The sequence below is a fragment of the Lepidochelys olivacea genome, assembly GCF_965140295.1.
Source record: "Lepidochelys olivacea isolate rLepOli2 genome assembly, chromosome: 9".
Lineage (NCBI taxonomy): Eukaryota > Metazoa > Chordata > Testudines > Cheloniidae > Lepidochelys > Lepidochelys olivacea.
The window spans coordinates 80285377-80306182 of NC_140419.1; the positions used below are offsets into that span (position 1 = coordinate 80285377).

Sequence of the window (20806 nt, forward strand, 5' to 3'; positions counted from 1 at the left end):
GATGGAATAACGAGCATGTATTTTTAAGCCACTGGAAGCCTGTGCTGTGTAATCAAGGAAACTTTCTGTGATCAAGGCAGTGCAGCATTTTGTTGTTGTTTTTTTTTTAAAAAAAGCACGAAGCAGCCCAGAACTGCATTGTCAGAACCAGAATCTGACGTGTTGTGAATCAATAGCATTGAGTCCTCAAGGGGTTCTGTATTTAGCAAAGCAAGGACTCCTGTCCTTTATTTCAAGAATGAAGAATCCCCTTGTGATCTCAGACTCTGAGTTCAGGTTCCCTTTCTATGCTCACTTTGTGCAGCATTTTAGTTAAAGAGCAAGATTGCTGTTAGCAGTAAGTGCTTTCAGAAAGGAGCACTGTGTAGCGACTGTGAGTCAATGTCCTTATTTAGGCAGTGCAAGTAGGAGGAACTTAGCTGGATCCCCCTCAGCTGATCAGGAAAAGCAAGCAGGCAATGTTACTTGCTCCAGTCACTCGCTCCTGTGCTCTGGAGCTGGAAGCACCTAACGGAATTGAAGGATTATCTGACTGATACTCCAACAATTGGGACTTCTGAAATAGACCCAGTAACAACTTTTTTTCCCCCTCCCCTTGGGATTTTTCCCTCTGAATGTGTCAATAGACCAACATGTGAGGTTGGGGAATAAGTCATGTACTCGGAAGAAGGACCAACACCCAGCCAGGAGGATGACTCCTCAACAGAAGGCTAATCTGCCCAAGGGACAGAGCGAAGAAGACCCAAGAGTGTGGCTGCAGGAGTGGGGGAAGGCAAGTACATGGCTGGCATGTTAAAGGGGAGATGAAAGCGCAGCTGAGATGTGTTAGGGGTTCCAGCATGTGCTTCGATTTGTCTGCAGAAACTGTGTTTCCATGCTAGGAACCAGTACGCAAACCCTTGGTCTTTTTCACATTCCTTTGACTCACTTCACTTTTTTTCTTTATTTGCTTAACTTTCCACCACTTCTGTTTACTAAGCCCATGTTTATTCCCACTTAGAATCTGTCTGAAAACTCTTGTCTTTTTTCCTGAGTGTCCACAAGTTGCAGTGCCTCCATCTAAGGTGTTGGGTATTATTTTGTCTCGCATGGTAGGTTTAACTTCTCACGCCATTCAGCTGGCCTGTAACCTGCCTGTCCTTCTATCCATTAGAAAGCTGCAATAGGAGGTCATACAAATATCTCCATACTCCATCTCACTGTTGACTAATAGTCAACAATGACTCTCCATCAGCCCCTGGGCTATATTGTAGCTAAAAATAAAAGATGTGAGGAGCAGGAAAGGAGCAGGTGCCGTTTCTGTTGGTGTCACATTGATCTAAGTAGTTTATTTCTATGCAAATGATGGCATGATATCATTTAATCTGTGCTATGTAATATAAATGATCCAGTATTTGGAGTCAGAGAGAAGTGTAGATCAACACTCTTTGAAATGCTTAACTCACCACTCTATGCTTTTCACTTGGGATTTTTGGTAAAGGTATTAGCCCTGGTCTCCTGATAACCCAAGGCAGATTTTTGGCTATTACAAACCCAAATCCTCACTGCAGGTTCACTTGGCTACAAATTTCTTCTTCTTTTCTGAAACTGTTCTGTGGTATCACCGTTTATTGTGAAACCACTGATGTATTCCGCTCCAGAGGTGGTTGCATTTCAGTGGTGGGTGAAGTGTTTCCCATGTAAGTAATGTTTGGGATGTAAAATACTAGATAAAATATCACATGACAATGTTTCAAATGCTGATAATTCAGCTCTCAACCTGCTATTTATGGATGAAGCTTCACGCCTATTGTGCTAAGCAGGACAGCTGCAGTGGGCCAAGGGGAGCTATTTGTGCTAGCAACTAGGAGTGGAGGGGACTGTTCTCTGCCATATCTCTTAACATTGGAAAAATAACAAATGTTTTTTGGGGTGGGTGGGAGAAATTTCAGCACAAAAAAAGTGGCTATTCCTAATTTAAACCTATTATGAACTCTGAGCTAAGAGAGGTATGTCGGAGCTCTGCAGCTGCCTGTTTGCAATGCAATCCTAGTGATAGCAATGTTTTCAATGGCCTGAGACTCGACAGCTTTGCAGAACTAAAAATGTTGTTGATCATTGCTGCACTGCCTCAGTATCCACACAGCATTGATGAGACCTCCAAAGTCCTGTTCCACTATGCACTAGGCTCTGGGCACAGAGAACCTACTGTCTCGTCTACACTTGTTATAAAGTGCTGGCGAGCAATCTGGAGGGGATATCGTCAGAACCAAAGTTCAACTTCTGGTCTCCTTTTCTCTGTGTCCAGGCCAGAACTGATCTTTTCTCCTACCCTTTCATATTGGGGCATCGCTACCTTTTCATCCTCCATAGCAGCACCTTTCCTCTATTTTTCTGACCTCAAAGCCAACCAGCAGAGGCAAGTAGCAATGAATATTAATGGCTGTCTCCTTGCCCCTGGAATTTCAGGATTAGGGATGGGCAAATTGATTCAAACAAAATAACCTTCCAGAACTTTTGTTCAAAACTTGATCATTTTCTAAGATTGAAAGAACAGCTGGGTAAATTCTATAATGTCTTTATTCGTTTTAAAATAATGCATCCACATAATCTGGAATGTGGACAAGAAAAGTAATTAAACTATATTAAAAAAAAAAATAAAAGGCTTGGTCTGATACATCACCTCACAACACTGTGTCATGTAATGTTGGCCCCACATAATGTTTTTGTTGGCTTGCCTGGGTATATATTGCAGGCAGTGGCCCTGCAGATAATAAAAGATTCACTCAGCAAGACACTAAAGCAGTAAGGCATTTCACTAGAGATATGCACAGCTTCTCAAAAGAAGTATATCCTAACTAACAATACACATTTCTCCAAGATCTAATTGTCTATACAGTCAGTCAAATGGAACTTGAAAGAGTAATTGTAATAGCATCTTTTAGCGACTCCCAATAATTTACACACACTCCTTATAGAAGAAAAGAGAATCTATCACATTTGCTCTTAAAAAAGATTTTTAATTTGCTGAAATCAAGTTTTTCAGGGTATTACTATTTATCTTTGAGCTATGTTATTCAAATATTAATTACATAGCAAACATTTAGAAACAAAATCTGTTTGTAGAACATGGCCAGCATGGGCTGTATAATGACTGGCAGTGTCTTCTGGCTCCTCTGTGGATTCTAGCAACTAAATACAAGGGGTTGTCAAAGGCTTTGTAAAGTTCTTCTGGTGAACAAAATTGTACATGGCTTATCTTTTTCTTAGTTATTTTTGAGCATCTCTCTGTCGTCTGAGTTCCAGCTGGGACCACAACCAGAATAAGTATAGAAAACACCAGGTTCTCCTGAAATTTCCAATTCCATGAGGCTGGGGTCAATGTTTGAATGTGGAGTGCTTCTCCTATCTGCCCCTCTTCATTGATCCTTAGCTGCACAAGCTTTGGAAATGAGAGTTCTGGGAGTACCCTTGAACTGCGCACACATCTCCTGTGTGGTAACATGTTACACGGCTACCAGAACTTCAATGGATGTGATCCAAGAGCTTCTATTCTAAACAAACACTAGTCAGGCTATGTCTTCTGCTTAGGTATATCAGATGATGAACACATCAGCTTTCTTTTTTGGCTTTTTTTCTTTTTCTTTTTTTTAGCCACCAACCTGAAGACCTAGTGGACATTCACTCTAATTACCCAAGAGATGCTGAGTCCCCTTGTTCCTAATCTATGTAGGATTCTGCCTTATTTTTTAAAATGTGCTTTTTTTTTTTTTTTTAAATTCACAGTAGCAAACTAGACCTGTTCCACCCCAGGCCCCTTAGGGGAAGCATTGGGTCTAGCCGCTGATTGTTGTGCTGTGTGTAGAATTGTTTGTTTCTATACAAACTGCATCCTTGGTATGAGAAATAAGGAAGGAAACTGTTTAGCTGATTTGCTGTTCTCAGACAACTATGCATGTTACAGCCACGAGACTGACATCAGAACACCTATATGACCTCCGCCTAGATTTCATCTGTACTGTCCTCTTCAGACACCTACATGATTCCAATTCACATGTACACTCCTAAACATCTATGTCATCTGCACACACTCCTACATTCCACCAGTGAACTTACCCAGGCCAATATTACGCATTCCTTCATGGATACCTATGCTACCATTCCAGAAACCCACATGCTGATATTACACTACTAGATCTACATACACATTCAAATCTGTACACTTCAGTAGTTCAGTCAGAAACATCCACTCCTATTTACACCCATATTGTACTAGCACACACATTCACTCACTCCCGTGCTACCCTCACTTGCGATCATCACACCCACTGTGCACCAGTACTTATTCCAGAAGTACCATCTCCAAATGGCAATAGGATTGTGCCAGCCAGCCAGTGTTTGTCAGCTGGTATCATTCGCGTGGTTGGCAACTAAAATGTAGGCGTGGTCTTCCAGAGATGGTCCCTAAAGAATGGCCTGATCTGCACAACATTCATTGCCCAGGGACGAAAGTTGGAGTGTTATTCCTTGACTTTAGCAAAGCTTTTGACACTGTCTCCCACAGTATTCTTGCCAGCAAGTTAAAGTATGGGCTGGATGAATGGACTATAAGGTGGATAGAAAGCTGGCTAGCTTGTTGGGCTCAACGGGTAGTGATCAATGGCTCCATGTCTAGTTGGCAGCCGGTATCAAGTGGAGTGCCCCAAGGGTCGGTCCTGGGGCTGGTTTTGTTCAATATCTTCATAAATGATCTGGAGGATGGTGTGGATTGCACCCTCAGTAAGTTTGCAGATGACACTAAACTGGGAGGAGAGGTAGATATGCTGGAGGGACGGGATAGGATACAGAGGGACCTAGATAAATTGGAGGATTGGGCCAAAAGAAATCTGAGGTTCAACAAGGACAAGTGCAGAGTGCTGCACTTAAGACGGAAGAACCCCATGCACCGCTACAGACTAGGGGCCGAATGGCTCGGCAGCAGTTCTGCAGAAAAGGACCTAGGGGTTACAGTGGATGAGAAGCTGGATATGAGTCAACAGTGTGCCCTTGTTGCCAAGAAGGCCAATGGCATTTTGGGATGTATAAGTAGGGGCATTGCCAGCAGATCGAGGGACGTGATCATTCCCCTCTATTCAATACTGGTGAGGCCTCCTCTGGAGTACTGTGTCCAGTTTTGGGCCCCACACTACAAGAAGGATGTGGAAAAATTGGAAAGAGTCCAGTGGAGGGCAACAAAAATGATTAGGGGACTGGAACACATGAGTTATGAGGAGAGGCTGAGGGAACTGGGGATGTTTAGTCTACGGACGAGAAGAATGAGGGGGAATTTGATAGCTGCTTTCAACTACCTGAAAGGGGGTTCCAAAGAAGATGGCGCTAGACTGTTCTCAGTGGTAGCAGCTGACAGAACAAGGAGTAATGGTCTCAAGTTGCAGTGGGGGAGATTTAGGTTGGATATTAGGAAAAACTTTTTCACTAGGAGGGTGGTGAAACACTGGAATGAGTTACCTAGGGAGGTGGTGGAATCTCCTTCCTTTAGAAGTTTTTAAGGTCAGGCTTGACAAAGCCCTGGCTGGGATGATTTAATTGGGGATCGGTCCTGCTTTGAGCAGGGGGTTGGACTAGATGACCTCCTGAGGTCCCTTCCAACCGTGATGTTCTATGGTTTGCAGGTTGCCAAATCCCCCTCCTTCTGTGGGTGCCCTTGGTTAGATCTCTAACGTATACACGTTCTCAGGGGTACCCTCTTGTGCCATGGTGATCATCAACCCCATTTCACAGGCCCTGGCCTGTCATGTGTGTTTTAGCAGGAATATATATATGATCTTCCCCATCACTGCCAGGGGCCCAAATTTACCAGTAAATGTTTCAATCACTGGGATCAGAAAATGATGCTGTTGTTAATTTTCATGTTTCCCCTCTCACTGAGGTTGTCAGAGACTATATATGAAAGCGTTGAAGGAGGGGGAGCCACTCTCTCTCACCTCATTCTCTTCCCTTCTACACCTCCCATCCCCCACCCCATAGTAAACAAACAGGCTGTTCAGATAAGAAATGGAAAAGTGACTGAGAGAGTTTCCAAAACCCAGTGCCCATAATCCATCCCTCTGAAAACAGGCAGGGTGGGGTGTAGCCTATGGTGAGAGAGAATCTAAAGGAAAACAGGATGTTTTTGTGATAACTTATTTTTCATAATTCTCATTGAAATGTTTGCTTTGTTCTGTTTTTGGAGTTGCCTGTAGCCTTTATTGGAGACGTGACAAGCCAAAGAACTTTGTGGGGGGAGGGTGGTTATGTTGTGGGGAGATATGAGTAATTTAATGATTGCTAGGGTATCCCAGAATAATAGTCCCTCTCTATATGTCTGGTGCAAATGCACCTGGGATGTTGTATTGAGGTTCTCAGTACTGAATACCAGACTGATTTTGACGAATTGCAAAGAATTCAGAGAAATGCAACAAAAACACTCGATGCTGGAGGGATTAATGTAAGTGTAGAGCTGTGTTGAACTCTGGGAGTAGTCAGTAAACTTCTTTGGGGTTTGTTCCCATCATTCTGGGGCCTTCTGCACCCGATAATGTGCCTAGCACTGTTCTCAGTTTCACCTGACTGTTTTCACAAGAATGCCCCTAGTGATTCAACAAAACAAACAGGAAAAGCAGAAGACAGAAAATAACATATGAAAAAAAGCAGAATCCTATTCAAATAAAACATTTCTCAGTTTTCCATTGTCCGTTGGCAGTTCTTTAATGCTGCACAAGAAATAGAGACATAAGAATTGACAATAGCTTGCAGTCTGGTATCTCGAGCTGCTAACCTGAGTTGCTGAGTCTTCAATGCTATTTTAACTTGATTTAGATAACCTTAGTTAAGAACACACCTTTTTGTTGTAGCATAGACACACTTTGAGAGTGGCCAGTTGTGGGTGCTCTAGATTGGAAGAAGGTGTTACCTCCCGCTTCACAATGGCACTCTTTTACGCAAGTCCATCTTTTGGAACAAAATGTCTTCCTGACCTGAGCCTATTGAGAATTGGCCATACTTCTAGTACTTATCCTGCTGTAGTTTGTGTAATGGAAGGTGTTATTCCCATTCATCTAAATATGTAGGGAGTTTTGCCATTGACTTTGGGGCAAGATTTCATCCCTAATCTTTTCTTCGCCTTTACTAAAAGATGAGCTTCTGTAATAGCCTGCAGCAGTCACTTCCACAGGTTAGTTATTACAGTTTCTTGTAAGGTCTTTATCAAAAATCCATTGACATTCAAAATGGTCAATATCCCTTGGTGGTCCTTCGCCCCTTATTCTGTTATGTCTTTCGAAGAATTGTAATAGGGTAAGTAAGCAAAATTCACCCTTACGTTAGTTTGTAATGGAAGTTCCTTGGCATAAGGAATATCCATCCTCCATGAGTCAGGCACTGTATTTTCTTTTCTTGCTGACCTAAATGGGCCTCTGTTCCTTCCTTTGACTTCTGAGCTATATACGCTCTAATCTTTTTGTCCCTCTCTAATCTCTCCTTCGCCACCTCCGTGGGCAACTCCTCCTTCCCCTCATATGTTAGCTTTTCCCATTGTCTGTTCTCAGCCCTCTCACTGCTCTTTTATTCCCTGTTCCTTGCATGAATTAAAATAATACCTTTATGCTGATCACTCCCAAACTTCTGTCTCCACCCTGATCTTTTACCACTTGTTCAGTGATTTGTCTCCAACTGCCTCTCTTACAGTTCCACCCATCTCTTGGTGCCCTCTCAAAAATTAGCCCCCCAAAAAGGCACTTCTTTGGCCAAATCCTCTTGCTATTTACAATGGTGGTGTAAAATCCAAAGTATCTCCCCTGAAGATTATGGAGTTCAGATCCAGGTTTTGATTCTGGAATGTTGCTTTCAAAGTCTGGGGGTGCTTGAATGTTTCGTGAGCCTATCTCAAATTTTAAGAAGGTGTTGGAAGGTGGGTTTTACTTGGAAGTATTCAAGCTGTCCCCATTCCAGTTGGCAGGTGGGTGACTGATGCAAGAAGGGGACTTCTTTTCATGCTGCGTGCTTTGTACGGGTCACTGCTGATTAGCCTGTTTTTTCCACCAGCCAGTTCTGAGAGTGCCATTTAGCAAATCCAAAACTGTATAACACTAACGTGATGCTTACAAGGCATAAAGGGATTAATGTTCAACTCTAATGAAATCCAGATGCACACAGCTGCCTCTTCTCAAGCTCTCTTCCATTGCCAAGTTGCAAATGAAATGATTTAATTTAATGTAAATACACGGGACGCACCAGACTCAGAATAGTGATAATATCTACTACATACTTAAACCCACAAGGTACCAAGGCCATTGGGTTTCTTTTGACAGCTCATGCAGTAGGGAAGACTTAGTTGTCCACAAACCAACTCCATTTGCAAATAATTCATGTGTGAGATAAACCTCATGACCTTTTGCAAAGGGCCCTGATGCAATAGAGCTGGGGAAACCTAGCAGAGGAATAAAGTTGCTTTTATTAATCAAAGAAAGCTAATGTCTGTGTAATGAATTGGTGGGTCTCAGCCCAGTTCCTAATGGATAGTGGTCTACATCACTAAAACCACCAGTGCAAATAGCAGCAGATGGCCTCTTCGATGGTAGTCTCATCTGAGGATATGTCTACACTGCAATTAAAATCCCACGGCTGGCCCGTGCCAGCTGACTCACGCTTGCAGAGCTCAGGCTAAGGTACCTCTTAATTGCGGTGTAGACATTCAGGCTTGGGCTGGACCCCAGGTTCTAGGACCCTGTGAAATGTAAGAATCCCAGGGCTCAGGCTACAGCCCAAGCCCGAACATCTACACTGCAGTTAAACAGTCCCTTAGCCTCAGCAAGCCCAAGTCAGCTGACAAGGGCCAGTCACAGGTGACTCAGTGCAGTGTAGACATACCCTAAGAGACCAAAAATGCAATAGCTCATGCAGACAGAACTTCCTTCTCACCCCTAGGGGCTGAGCAAGGGAAGGCTGGTGCTGCAGCATTCTATCCCAGAGGTAGATGTATATTAGTGGAGGGGAATGAGATATCTGAAACCTTTGGGAAATGGGGATGGAGTTGAGGTATCATATCCTATTCCCAATGGAGCTGAAGTATTACTGCCTCACACAAAGTGTTTATTGTTGGCCTTTTCTCTCCCTTGCATGGTTAGAGTTTCCTTTTTCTCACCCCGCTCATGATGTACTGTAAAGTCTCAGCCCCTGCCCACCAGAGGAGAAAGGAATAAGCCTGACTCTCAAACTCAGATCATAGGCTCATAGAAAATTAGGGTTGGAAGATACCTCAGGAGGTCATCTAGTCCAACCCCCTGCTCAAAGCAGGACCAATTCCCAACTAAATCATCCCAGCCAGGGCTCCATCAAGCCTGACCTTAAAAACCTCTAAGGATGGAGATTCCATTACCTCCCTAGGTAACGCATTCCAGTGCTTCACCACCCTCCTAGTGAAATAGTTTTTACTAATATCCAACCTAGACCTCCCCCACTGCAACTTGAGACCATTACTCCTTGTTCTGTCCTCTGCCACCACTGAGAACAGCCAAGTTCCATCCTCTTTGGAACCCCCCTTCAGGTAGTTGAAGGCTGCTATCAAATCCCCCCCCCCCCACTCATCTCTTCTGCAGACTAAATAAGCCCAGTTCCCTCAGTCTTTCCTCAAAAATCAGGTGCCCTAGCCCCCTGACCATTTTTGTTGCCTTCTGCTGGACTCGCTCCAATTTGTCCACATACTTTCTGTAGTGGGGAACCCAAAACTAGACACAATACTCCAGATGGGGCCTCACCAGTGCTGAATAGAGGGGAATAATCACTTCCCTTGATCTGCTGGCAGTGCTCCTACTAATACAGCCCAGTATGCCATTAGTCTTCTTGGCAACAAGGGCACGCCGTTGACTCATATCCAGCTTCTCTTCCACTGTAATCCCCCAAGTCCTTTTCTGCAGAACTGCCACTTAGCCAATCAGTCCACAGCCTGTAGCAGAGCCTGGGATTCTTCCATCCTAAGTGCCCGACTCTTGGATGCATTGCATCCGGCCCCATGGACTTGTGCATGTCTAGCTTTTCTGAATAGTCCTTAACCTGTTCTTTCACCACTGAGGGCTGCTCACCTCTTCCCCACACTGTGCTGCCCAGTGCATCAGTCTGGGAGCTGACCTTGTCTGTGAAGACCAAGGCAAAAAAACATTGAGTACTTCAGCTTTTTCCACATCAATTGTCACTAGGTTGCCTCCCCCATTCAATAAGGGTCCCACACTTTCCCTGACCACCTTCTTGTTGCTATCATTCCTGCAGAAACCCTTCTTTTTACCCTTTATATCCCTTGCTAGCTGCAACTCCAATGGTGCTTTGGCCTTCCTGATTTCATCCCTGCATGCTCAAGCAATATTTTTATACTCCTCCCTCGTCAGCTATCCAAGTTTCCACTTCTTGTAAACTTTCTTTTTGTGTTTAAGCTCACCGAAGATTTCTCTGTTAAGCTAAGCTGGTCACCAACCATATTTGCTATTCTTTCTGCACATCGGGATGGTTTGTTCCTGCCCCCTCAATAAGGCTTCTTTAAAATACAGCCAGCTCTCCTGGATTCCTTTCCCCCCCCCCTCATATTAGCCTCCCAGGGGATCCTGCCCATCAGCTCCTTGATCCTGCCCATCAGCTCAAAGTCTGCTTTTCTGAAGTCCAGAGTCCGTATTCTGTTGCTCTCCTTTCTTTCTTTTGTCAGGATCCTGAATTCAACCATCTCATCGTCACTACTGCCCAGGTTGCCATCCACTTCTAGTACCCCTACCAGTTCTTCCCTGTTTGTGAGCAGCAGGTCCAAGGAGCACAGCCCCTAGCTGGTTCCTCTACCACTTGCACCAGGAAGTTGTTCCCAACACTTTCCAAAAACTTCCTGGATTGTCTATATGGTATTGCTGTATTGCTCTCCCAGCAGATGTCAGGATGATTGAAGTCCTCCATGAGAAACAGGGCCTGTGATCTGGAAACTTCTGTTAGCTGTCCAAAGAAAGCCTTGTCTACCTCCATCCTCCTGGTCTGGTGGCTTATAGCGGACGCCCACCACGACATCACCCTTGTTACTCTCGCCTCTAAACTTAATCCAAAGACTCTCAACAGGCTTTTCTCCAGTTTCATACTGGAGCTCTGAGCAATCATACTGCTCAGTGGTCCCCTGTGTATAGAAGCATGAAACAATCCCACTTGCCCACCCAACTGTCCATACATTTGTATTTTTAATATGGAAGCAGTGGAGAGAATTGTGCTAGAAGAAAAAACAGTGTGTGGTGGTGGTGGTTGTTTTTTTATTTTATTTTTTTTTTTTTAAAGGCACAAAGGCATGTGTTGCATTTTTCCATTCCTTGGGTTTGGTGGCTTCGCAACTCTTTCATTTGGCTAAATCTTGGTTCAGTGAAGAATTTATTTGCACTTTAGGAAAAAAAACTCTGTTCATAATTGACATTGGACTCATTGAATTTTTATGCATAGAAATCCAATAAGTTCCCTCCCATTATATATACATCTGACTTCACAGTAGGGGCTTCTATTCCAAAGTCCCAGCCTTCATTAAAAGGTTTAAAAGGCATTTTAAAGTCTGTATGCATTGGTTTCTCATGCAGGACTTCTTGGTTGTTGCTTTGGAATTGTTTAAGGGCATGTTCATTACTGGAAATCATCTAGGCCTGATGGTAAAAATAATAAATATGTAAAAAATGAGACTTTCACAACTGGAGAAGCAAGAAACCGTATACGAAGAAAGAACATTCCCAAGTAACTGACACATGCCTCCAACCCTGAGGGAGGGAATGAGGAGATGAGAGTGGAGACACTGTACTGTCAAGAGAGTCTGTCCTAGTCTTTCTTGGGAAGACAAGTGACAAGGGAAAATAATGTTTTAAAAAAAAAAAAAAGACAGACTACCTGGAATCTTTTAAAAGAATATCTCCATATGAGGCACTCAGATACTCTAGTGATAGATGTGGCAGTAGAACCTCAGAAGACCAGAACAGAACCTTCCTTTGTAGCAGGAATGTAGCAAATATTAATACCTATAGATCAGAGATGAGCCTCCGTTTGGATAGGCTAAGAATTGCTCAAGGCTTGAACAAAAGCCTGTGGGAGCTTTATGCATGTTAGCTAAATATTATTTGAGTTCAAAAACGAATGTTTCACTTTTTTGGCTGTTTGTGGCCTTCTTAATTAGTGCTTGAGGAGAAACCAATGAACTCCCATTCCAGAGGCTTCTTTTGCTGTATACTGACCTGGCCAGAAACAGGAAGAATTGGGCTCTTCTAAGATGGTCTTTACTTATTGATTTCTTTGGTGCCTGCCAACTTGTGATTTGATTGTTTTGATGCACACTGGAAAGATGTGAAAAGCTTGGTCTTGTGCATCTCTTAGCCCAGTTACTCATGCAGACAGGGATGAGAAAAGCTTCTGAATTTCTGGGTGCTTCTCTGAACTGAAACTCAAACATTCTTGACCTGATCCTGTTGAAGTAAATGGCAAGACCCTGAAGGAGCAAGCACTAAGAGGGTCATTTGCCACCAGTATAAATATTCTAGAATGTATGCCACTGAATAAATTATACATACAAGAAAAACAAAAAATATGATCAAGTACTCAAGCTGCCTCTTCTTAGGAAAAGAGCTCCTTATTTTGTGCTTGTACAATGCTCTGATCCTAACTGGGGTCTCAAGGTTCTATCACAATCCACATAATAACAATTCAGTGTGCACAGCAATACATTGCCCTGATCAGTGCAAGGAAACTTTAGATACTTCCAGGTGCACTATAAACTGGTTGGTTCATGAGGGGTAAATGCATACAACAGAATGAAATATCCCAGTTAGATAGAAACATACAAACAAGGCTCTAAAAACAGGATCTAAAACCATTAAAGCTTAGGAATAAGGCTGCACTTGGCTACTTGTTAAAGAAAATAAACCGTTCTAAAACTTCACTTTATCTGTTAAGAGTCACCATGTCCAAAACTGGCCATTGTATCTTCCAGTCTGATCTTTTATTTTCTGTACAGGATGGTATTATATTCTGATGGGATGTCCCCAAGAATACAGACACACACCCAAGTGCTGAACTTTTAAATCTATAGAGAAAAGAGGAGGCTTGGATGTTTGCAGTGACAGAGGCTCCCCTAAATGATCACAGATTATTTCCATCACTACAGTGTCAATGGGCTGAGGCCTGAAAATATCATGAGTTTTGCTTCCCTTGTATGTCAGTTCTCTATTCCATCAGGAATCATCTTTCTGTTTGTGATGCCAGGTAATGAAGTGACTGCTATCTAGTACCATGGGGTCCTGGACCATGACAGGGACTCCTAAGCACTACTGCAATATAAATAATAATAATCTGTTCTTATTCTTCTGCTCAGACTATGGGATTCCATTCTAAAGAACTTCAACCTGTTTAGGTGCTGTTGCCAGTCACTAAGCTTGCAGGTCATTTACAATACTCATAGGACTATCCTGCAGCCTGCAGGGCAATTAAGGCTCCTGAATTTGTTTTAGGATCCTAATGTCAACAGTGCAACTCTGCAGCCTCATGATACAAATAGCACTACATCCTGATGCACCGTGAGGATGCTTGTATAGCAATGTTGCATTGCGAAGAACTAGCCTTGCAGCACGGAGTCTTCTGGGAGAAACCAGAGTTGTTTCTTAGGCTTCCAAAGCTTTCATACAATGAAGCTGTGTTTAGTAGCCACCAGCCCAGAACCAAACTTAGCCAAGTTTGAGGCAGTTTCGAACCATGACATTTGGATCAGGATCTGACCCTTCCCAAAGTTGCCCTGGGTGGAGTTCTCTCCAGAAGAAGGTCTGTTTGCTTGAGCTTTGCTTACATCAGCAACAGCTTTTGTCCTTTTGAGGGCATCATTTTTGCCATACTTTTTTGTGTTGTTCCAGGGATCCTGAGCATAACCCTTCAGGTATAAATAATTCATGGGACCTGAAGAGATGAAATGGAACAGAATAGTGTGGGTCAAACTATTCCCCAGTCACATCTCCTGGAAAACCCACTTGGCTGTTAGCAGATGAGTTTTGCCCCTCCCTGACCCACTGATATGGCACATTTTAAAATAAATTGGTAGGGTTCCATTTCTTGGAAGGAAATGAAGCTATTTTCAAAGCATGTCCTTCAGATGTGATTTAGCACCATCAGGCTCTGCTTATTTTAAGAAATGTTTGGATTTGGATTTTTTTCTTTTGGAGGAAAAAAAGTAAAGAAAAGCTATTAGTAAAATGCCAAGTGAAAAAGAGCTTGTGTAAAACAGCTCAAATAAATATATACAACCAACCTTCTTAGCTCTCAGTTCACCCTAAGCTGGCTCTTTCTCTGACGGGCCTTTTGTCCCCAAATAACATGCTGTGGCCACCCAGTGTTATTTATGCTTCCTCCTTTGACTAATTGGTCTAATTGTGACTCCAAGAAGAGGCTGAAGGGCTAAAGAAGCCTGATTGTTGTTCATAGGGAAAAGTGAATGCTTTACCATATGCCTCTGCTGGCAAAATCCATCCCAAGAACTAATAAAACGGCTGCTTTCCACTGGCACCTCCCTTCTGAGTATGGAATAGTTTTCCCTTTCAAAGTGAAATAACATGAAATACTAAAATGTCCTTACCTGACATGAAGTAATATGGCACAGCTAGGCTGGTCAGTTTTTAACTTGTGATATTAGCCAGTAAAGCACTCAAAATGTGATGGTGTTGTGACTGGAAGATTTTCAGAGCAACAATATGGGCGATAGTTACAGGATAGTCACATGAATTGGCTAGTATGGATATGAACCACAGCATTCTACTGGATGATTCAGAACTCTTAACTCTACGTCATAAGCCCTATACTGTTTGTTGTTAATGGAGATTCTTCTTCAGCTCAGGTGGCAAGGGTCTGTACTTTTGGAGCAGGATAATCTGAGTTCAATCCCTGATGCCAGGAATTTCTGAGTGGCCAAAGATTAGTTACAATATTGTATAAGATTAATCTTCTCTGACTGTCTGCGCCTATTCTCCCACTCACTCCTTACATTATTAGTGTGGTGTCTGTCCAGATTAGAATGTAAAGTCCTGGGGCAGGGACTGGGTCTCACTTGTGGTTGTTTACAATTAATAAGTTGTAATAATAATTATGGGGAATGTTTCTAGTGATTAGAGGAGCGGACTGGAGTGAGGAGACCTGTTTCTAGCTCTGTTACTGCTTCTTTGTGCTATCTTGTGTTAGTTACTTAAGACTTTTTGAGCCTTAGTTTCCCCATGTTTAAAGTGGGCACTCTAATGCCTGTCTACTGTATGTAACAAGGATGCTGTGAGACTTAGTTGATTCATGTTTGTAAAGTGCTTTAAGATCCTCAGATGGAAGATACTATAGAAAAGCAAAGCATTAATAAAAAGAAAAGGAGTACTTGTGGCACCTTAGAGACTAACAAATTTATTTGAACATAAGCTTTTGTGAGCTACAGCATGCATCCGATGAAGTGAGCTGTAGCTCACGAAAGCTTATGCTCAAATAAATTGGTTAGTCTCTAAAGTGCCACAAGTCCTCCTTTTCTTTTTGTGAATAGACTAACATGGCTGCTACTCTGAAACTTGTCAAAGCATTAGCGTATGTCTAGAGAAGATATAAAAAAAAAAACCAATGGCATCTTTTCTGAGACTGGGCAGCATCCAACTTCTTGCAATGGTGGAAACTCAATCATGATCATATAGAGTTGTCGTTTGGGTGCTGGCCTACAAGTAGGCTAAGTACTAAAAGGGAACTCTAAAAACAAGTCATCTTTTTTCCAAGACGGCGTTTGCTTGTCTATTATAAAGCTGTCCTGTCCCTACTTACATACACACACACACACACACACATGCCCCTGGAACAGAGGTTATGGCCTTGTATAATACAAACACCCCAATGTGGCATTCATTCCTGGGACTGGAGTAGCTGAAGAAAGAAGAGAATCACAGTTGAATGCAAGTGGCAAGTCCTCCAGACAGTAAAATGTTGTTGTCCCTGAAATGAAAACCTGGCAGAGTAACACCACAAGTTTAGCCCATTTCATTTTCTCCTGGGTATTCTGAAAATTAGGATGAGGCCCACCCCGTGCTGTGGCATGGAATATCTGACATGGGGTCATGTTTGCCAGCAAAGTCCAGCACAGCACAGAAGCAGAGAGAGGAGAGTAGCAGAGGTTGCAGATAATAGAACCAGAGTTCTGGGCACCCAAAAAGGAAGAAGGAAACCGTTTTTCCCTCTTAGTTCATGAGTGAAAGTAGAGCATGACAAAGGTGCAGCCTGTGGCCAGACGTGCCCTATTGTCCCATGATTTCAGCTTCTGGTGTCAACAGCTTACAAGAGTTCAGAGTCAACAAGTCTGAACCTGAAATTTTCCCAGACTTATCCCTGAACCCAGGATCTCAATGTGATTCACAGCATTTAATTATCTGTGCCTCAGAGACCCTTATGAGTCAGGGAAGTACATTATTGGCCCCATTTTACAGATGGGGAAAGTGAGGCGATGTAAGTTGTCCATAGTCAGTAAAGGCTAGATTGTGCCATACAGGCAGACAGGGATAAATGGCAGTGCCACAGAGGGAGTACCAGAGATGTGGTGCCTGCACAGAGCAGAGTACTTTCCAGGGTGCTCCTGTGTGCAGGGGAGCACACAAATTCTACACTTCTTTGAAGGATGCAGCATACCCTCCTCCACCAATGCATGGCGGGGGTGCTGCCTACTTTACAAGCTTTCAGGGGGCTGTGCTCCCAGTGAGAACATCACACGTCCCTGAGAGCAAGGGCTACAGTTTGGCTGATCCTGCCGCTAGCTTCTCAAAGAGAGGATTCTCTTTTTCCCTCCCCCCTCACTTGGCAGCCACATACGGTCTAGGTAGCGTAGAGGGGGGAGTAGAACCCAGGATCCTGATTCCCATCATCTGCCCTAACCAACAGAGGAGTCTGCCCCTTGGCCATCCTGCATGGAGGGGCAGACAGCCTCAGGGATGTGTGCATGGGAATGTAACACTCCAAAATATAAAGCATCCCCCGGCTACCTGGTTCCTTTGCTTTAGCACATGGAGGGCTGTATTGCATGAGCCTTACTCTTCTTCGCTTCAGTGGCATTACTTATGTGAGCCAGGACTCCTCAATGTATGGTCCTCCTGAGTATTACTGCTCAGGTACGTGAAGGAATTTCCCTGAGCTATTCACTGGCCTTAGTGAGGGTATATGTTTGGTCATAATAATGATTTCTAGATGCACAAACACCAAGTAACCACACCATCAAGCAGCAAAATCTGTCTGAAAAATAGAGGCACAGGCATGCACTGGCAGAAGAATGGAACTGAGCCACTCAAGTGCGACACTGGGAAGCATTGTGCCTCTGGGAGAGATGGTGCCTTCTGAAGGACCTCCCTGAGCAGGGGGTTTGCCTCCTGCCCCTCAACTCAGGAAGAGACAGTGTATGCTCCCTGTCTCTGTCTGTGCAAAAGGTGGGATGAGGTCAGGGTTCCACTTGCTCTTTGTCTCTACTTAACCCTTTTGGGAGGTGCTAGCCAGGACTGCAGTTGTGGCAGTCCCCCACTGGGTGGGGGGCAGAGGCTTGCAAGAGTAATCCGTTGTTTAAATTTCAAAATTCTAGGGGCCTGACTCTCCCCTGCCTTGTACCTTGTTCTGTCACCTCCACCTTTTCAGAGAGGAGGTAGAGCTGCATGTTGGCATTTTGCAAGCACTTCAGACATGTGCAAATGAAAGTTCAAGGTTCAAGATGGGAGAATCGGGCCCTGTTGATCTGCACCTGCAAGTGATTGTTGTCCCCAAAATGCACTCTCAGATATGTTCAGGAGCAATTTTGGAGGCTTTTTTGCCACTTTAACCTATGCTGCCTATACAAGCAAGGAACTGAAATGTCCTGGCAAAAGGGGCAACAGCTTTTGGCCATTGCTTGTTACTGAAGATCAACTTCACTTTCCTATCTGAGCATAAGTATCCTAGTAACTGCCAAAGCAGCAGTGTAATTCCAAACCCCTCTCTCTTTTATTGCCTTTACTTATCCTTACAAACCAGAAGAAGAATGTTCTGAGCTCTGGGGAAATTAAAGTTTCCCCTGAGAATCCACTCATTTCAGGTTGGCTCCTCAGCAGATGTAAATGGCCAAGGGCAATTGACTTCAATGGAGCTACATACCAGTTGACCTCAGCTCAGGATCTGGTCCCGTGTCCTTTGTTTTGTTTTGTGGAGTAGACCAGCCTGGGATTTAACTGCGAGGTGTGTTTTGAAATTTGTCACCTTTTACCTCCATTTTGACCCCTACCCAACTGTCAGTCACTCGCTTGGGAGCAAATATAGAAAGTTCGGGGGAGTTTTTCAGCCCCTCCACTTTGACCCAACATCTCCCCGCCCTGGGCACTGGGACCTCAGTGCAGCCTTCTGCATGATCAGTGGCATTTAGTGAGAGAATCCTGGAAGGATGTGAGCTGCATGCAAGCAGGCTGGTACAGGAAGCAGCTGTTGGTGTCAGGAACTGGTTCATACAAAACACATTTTCCCAGAGAGGCTGTTTCATTAAAATCTGCTCCTGGCTGGGCTCTGTCACCATACGGGTTACATTGACCTGTCTGTTGCTGACAAATGCAAGGAAATCAACTAACAATGCATCATAATGATCATCATCATCATGCTTGTGCTGAATATTGCTTCTTTCACCCGATAGGAGCCCAGGCAGGCATAGGGGAACTGATTTGGAGAAAACAGACACTCCTTTGTCCTGCTCCAGACCCAAACTCAAAACAAATCTATTTGAAGGATCACATTTGGATGAGAATTTGGGAGTCTTTTCTTCTTCTAATAGCAGCTCAGTAAGGAGAGCAAGACTGTGAAAACACTCCTCTTACACCACCAGAGGGACTCCTGGGGAACAGGAGTGAGGCATGTGGCAGTGTGTGTAGTTTGCGCTGCACTGCAGAAGCAGCTTTTCATTTGAATATCTGAGGGCTTGGAAAGGTGCTGGAACTGCTACCCCCATTTTACAGATAGGTGAGATGCCTTCCCAAAGGTCATGCAGTGAACCGTGGTAGTCAGGACTAGAATCAAGATTTCCTGGCTCCCATTCCCCCATGCTAACTATTATTCCATATACCCTATATTCCACACTGCACATAAATAGCAGGACTTCATTCTCCATGGTATTTAAGCCAGCACCTTTCCCCAGCCCTAAAGTCACTTTAAAAGGAAACTGATTAGACATAAGTCATCATAAAATGACCAGTCATTGTTTTCAAGGTGGTCTAATTCCAGATTTCCATTCACCCAAAGCTTTCATCTCTTTCACTCTTTCTGTCTCTTGATTCTCTAAATAAAAGGCAAATGGAACATCTAAAAGCACTTTGCGAGACTGTCTGCCATTCACATAAACAGAAGAGAAGAGATCATGGAACAGATGGCAAAAGAGTCTCACGTCAAGAGACTTTTGTTGGAATGCTGCTGGTAACACAAAGTCGTCATTAACTGGAAGGGAAGCAGCAATTGATTTCATATGGATGGATCTGAGCCCAAGTTTTTGGTTTATTCTTCTTCTACTTTTACTTGATTCTTGAATAAAGCCCCTTCAGACATTTCATAATGATGTTATATCTGCACGGTGACTTTACAGTGTATAAATTAATCACGGAATCCATCAAAGTGATACAGCCACCTCTGGGGTGACAGTCATGAGTTAATTAACATTATTCCTCAGGTCTGGACAGAAAACACGCTCCAAGTGAAACTGCAGGGAACATTTTGGTAGGCAGAAAGCACTCAAGAAAAGGCCATTTGTGATACTAACATCATCCTTACTCTAATCCAAAGTGCTTTGTAATGTAATGTAATGATACGGAACCACCAGGACTTTGGTTTTGTGTTTCATCTGAAAGACAGCACCTCTGGCAGCAGGGTGCCTCCTAACTGGAGAGGCTGTAATATTTGTAATGGAATGCAAAACTACTCAGAGTTTACATTTCTTCACAAACTTAAAACTCAGAAAAACCTGCTTCGGTACATGAATTCTTTTGAGCAAAGTGGACCTATTTTCCTATTGAAAAATAGACCAGTTCAAACTGGCTTTGGCTTTGCTTCAGAGACATGGGGGAGAGTGAGCTTTGGCAGGTTTTCTTTGTAAACTGACTCACATCGCCTAAAATTTGGCAAAAAGTGAAATTTGAGGGGTGTGATATTCATGTGAAATATAAACTGTGAATTTGCACACCTCCACTGCTACCGTCTTGCTGTGACACTGGTTCTCTCTCTCTAGATATTTTGTATATATATCTATATACAATAAGCTTCTCCTCTCCAGAGTATCTGAGAACTGACTCAGAGAGAAGAGTGCCCCTTTCTCTAAAACCATTTATTGATTAACCAACACTGCTTCCTGTAGCACCTGGATTCACAAGTAGTGCCCAGGCCTGACTCTCCTTGGCTTGTTAGGCCTGGTGAGATCCCTTTGCAGTGAAGATGTGCAGGAAACCCCCAGATCCAAACATCCATGAACTCTAGAGAAGCTCAGGTCTGGAATCACATCTGAACTCTGAAGTTTGTATCATCTCTAGAAGTTGAGTAACATGTGGCAACTCCATGATGTCAGCACACAGTGCTTCTTTCCTGAAGGGCAGATGGAGAAAGTCCATGACCCAACCAGGAATGCGTTAATAAAGGCGCAGGCACATTGAGTGTGTCTTGCTTGACGTCCGTTCTGTCCATACAATGTCAGAAGGAAAATCAACCCTGCACTCAGCAGGTGTATTTTTCTTCTGCTCCATCCCAAGTTAGTGGTCTGGATAAT

General features: G+C 43.5%; 1 protein-coding gene across 2 annotated transcripts in view; it reads left to right on the plus strand.

The window, feature by feature from the left end:
* The first annotated feature begins 462 nt into the window (after nucleotides 1-462).
* LOC311526829 (uncharacterized protein) overlaps nucleotides 463-20806 on the plus strand; it is a 58854-nt gene continuing 38510 nt past the window's right edge. Inside the window, exon 1 of one of the 2 annotated variants that reach the window (XM_084640285.1) lies at nucleotides 463-772. In XM_084640285.1, the coding sequence (XP_084496411.1) occupies nucleotides 692-772 (81 nt within the window). In that variant the 5' untranslated portion in view covers nucleotides 463-691. The remainder of the gene's footprint in view (nucleotides 773-20806) is intronic. The other variant, XM_084640284.1, reaches the window with a different exon arrangement.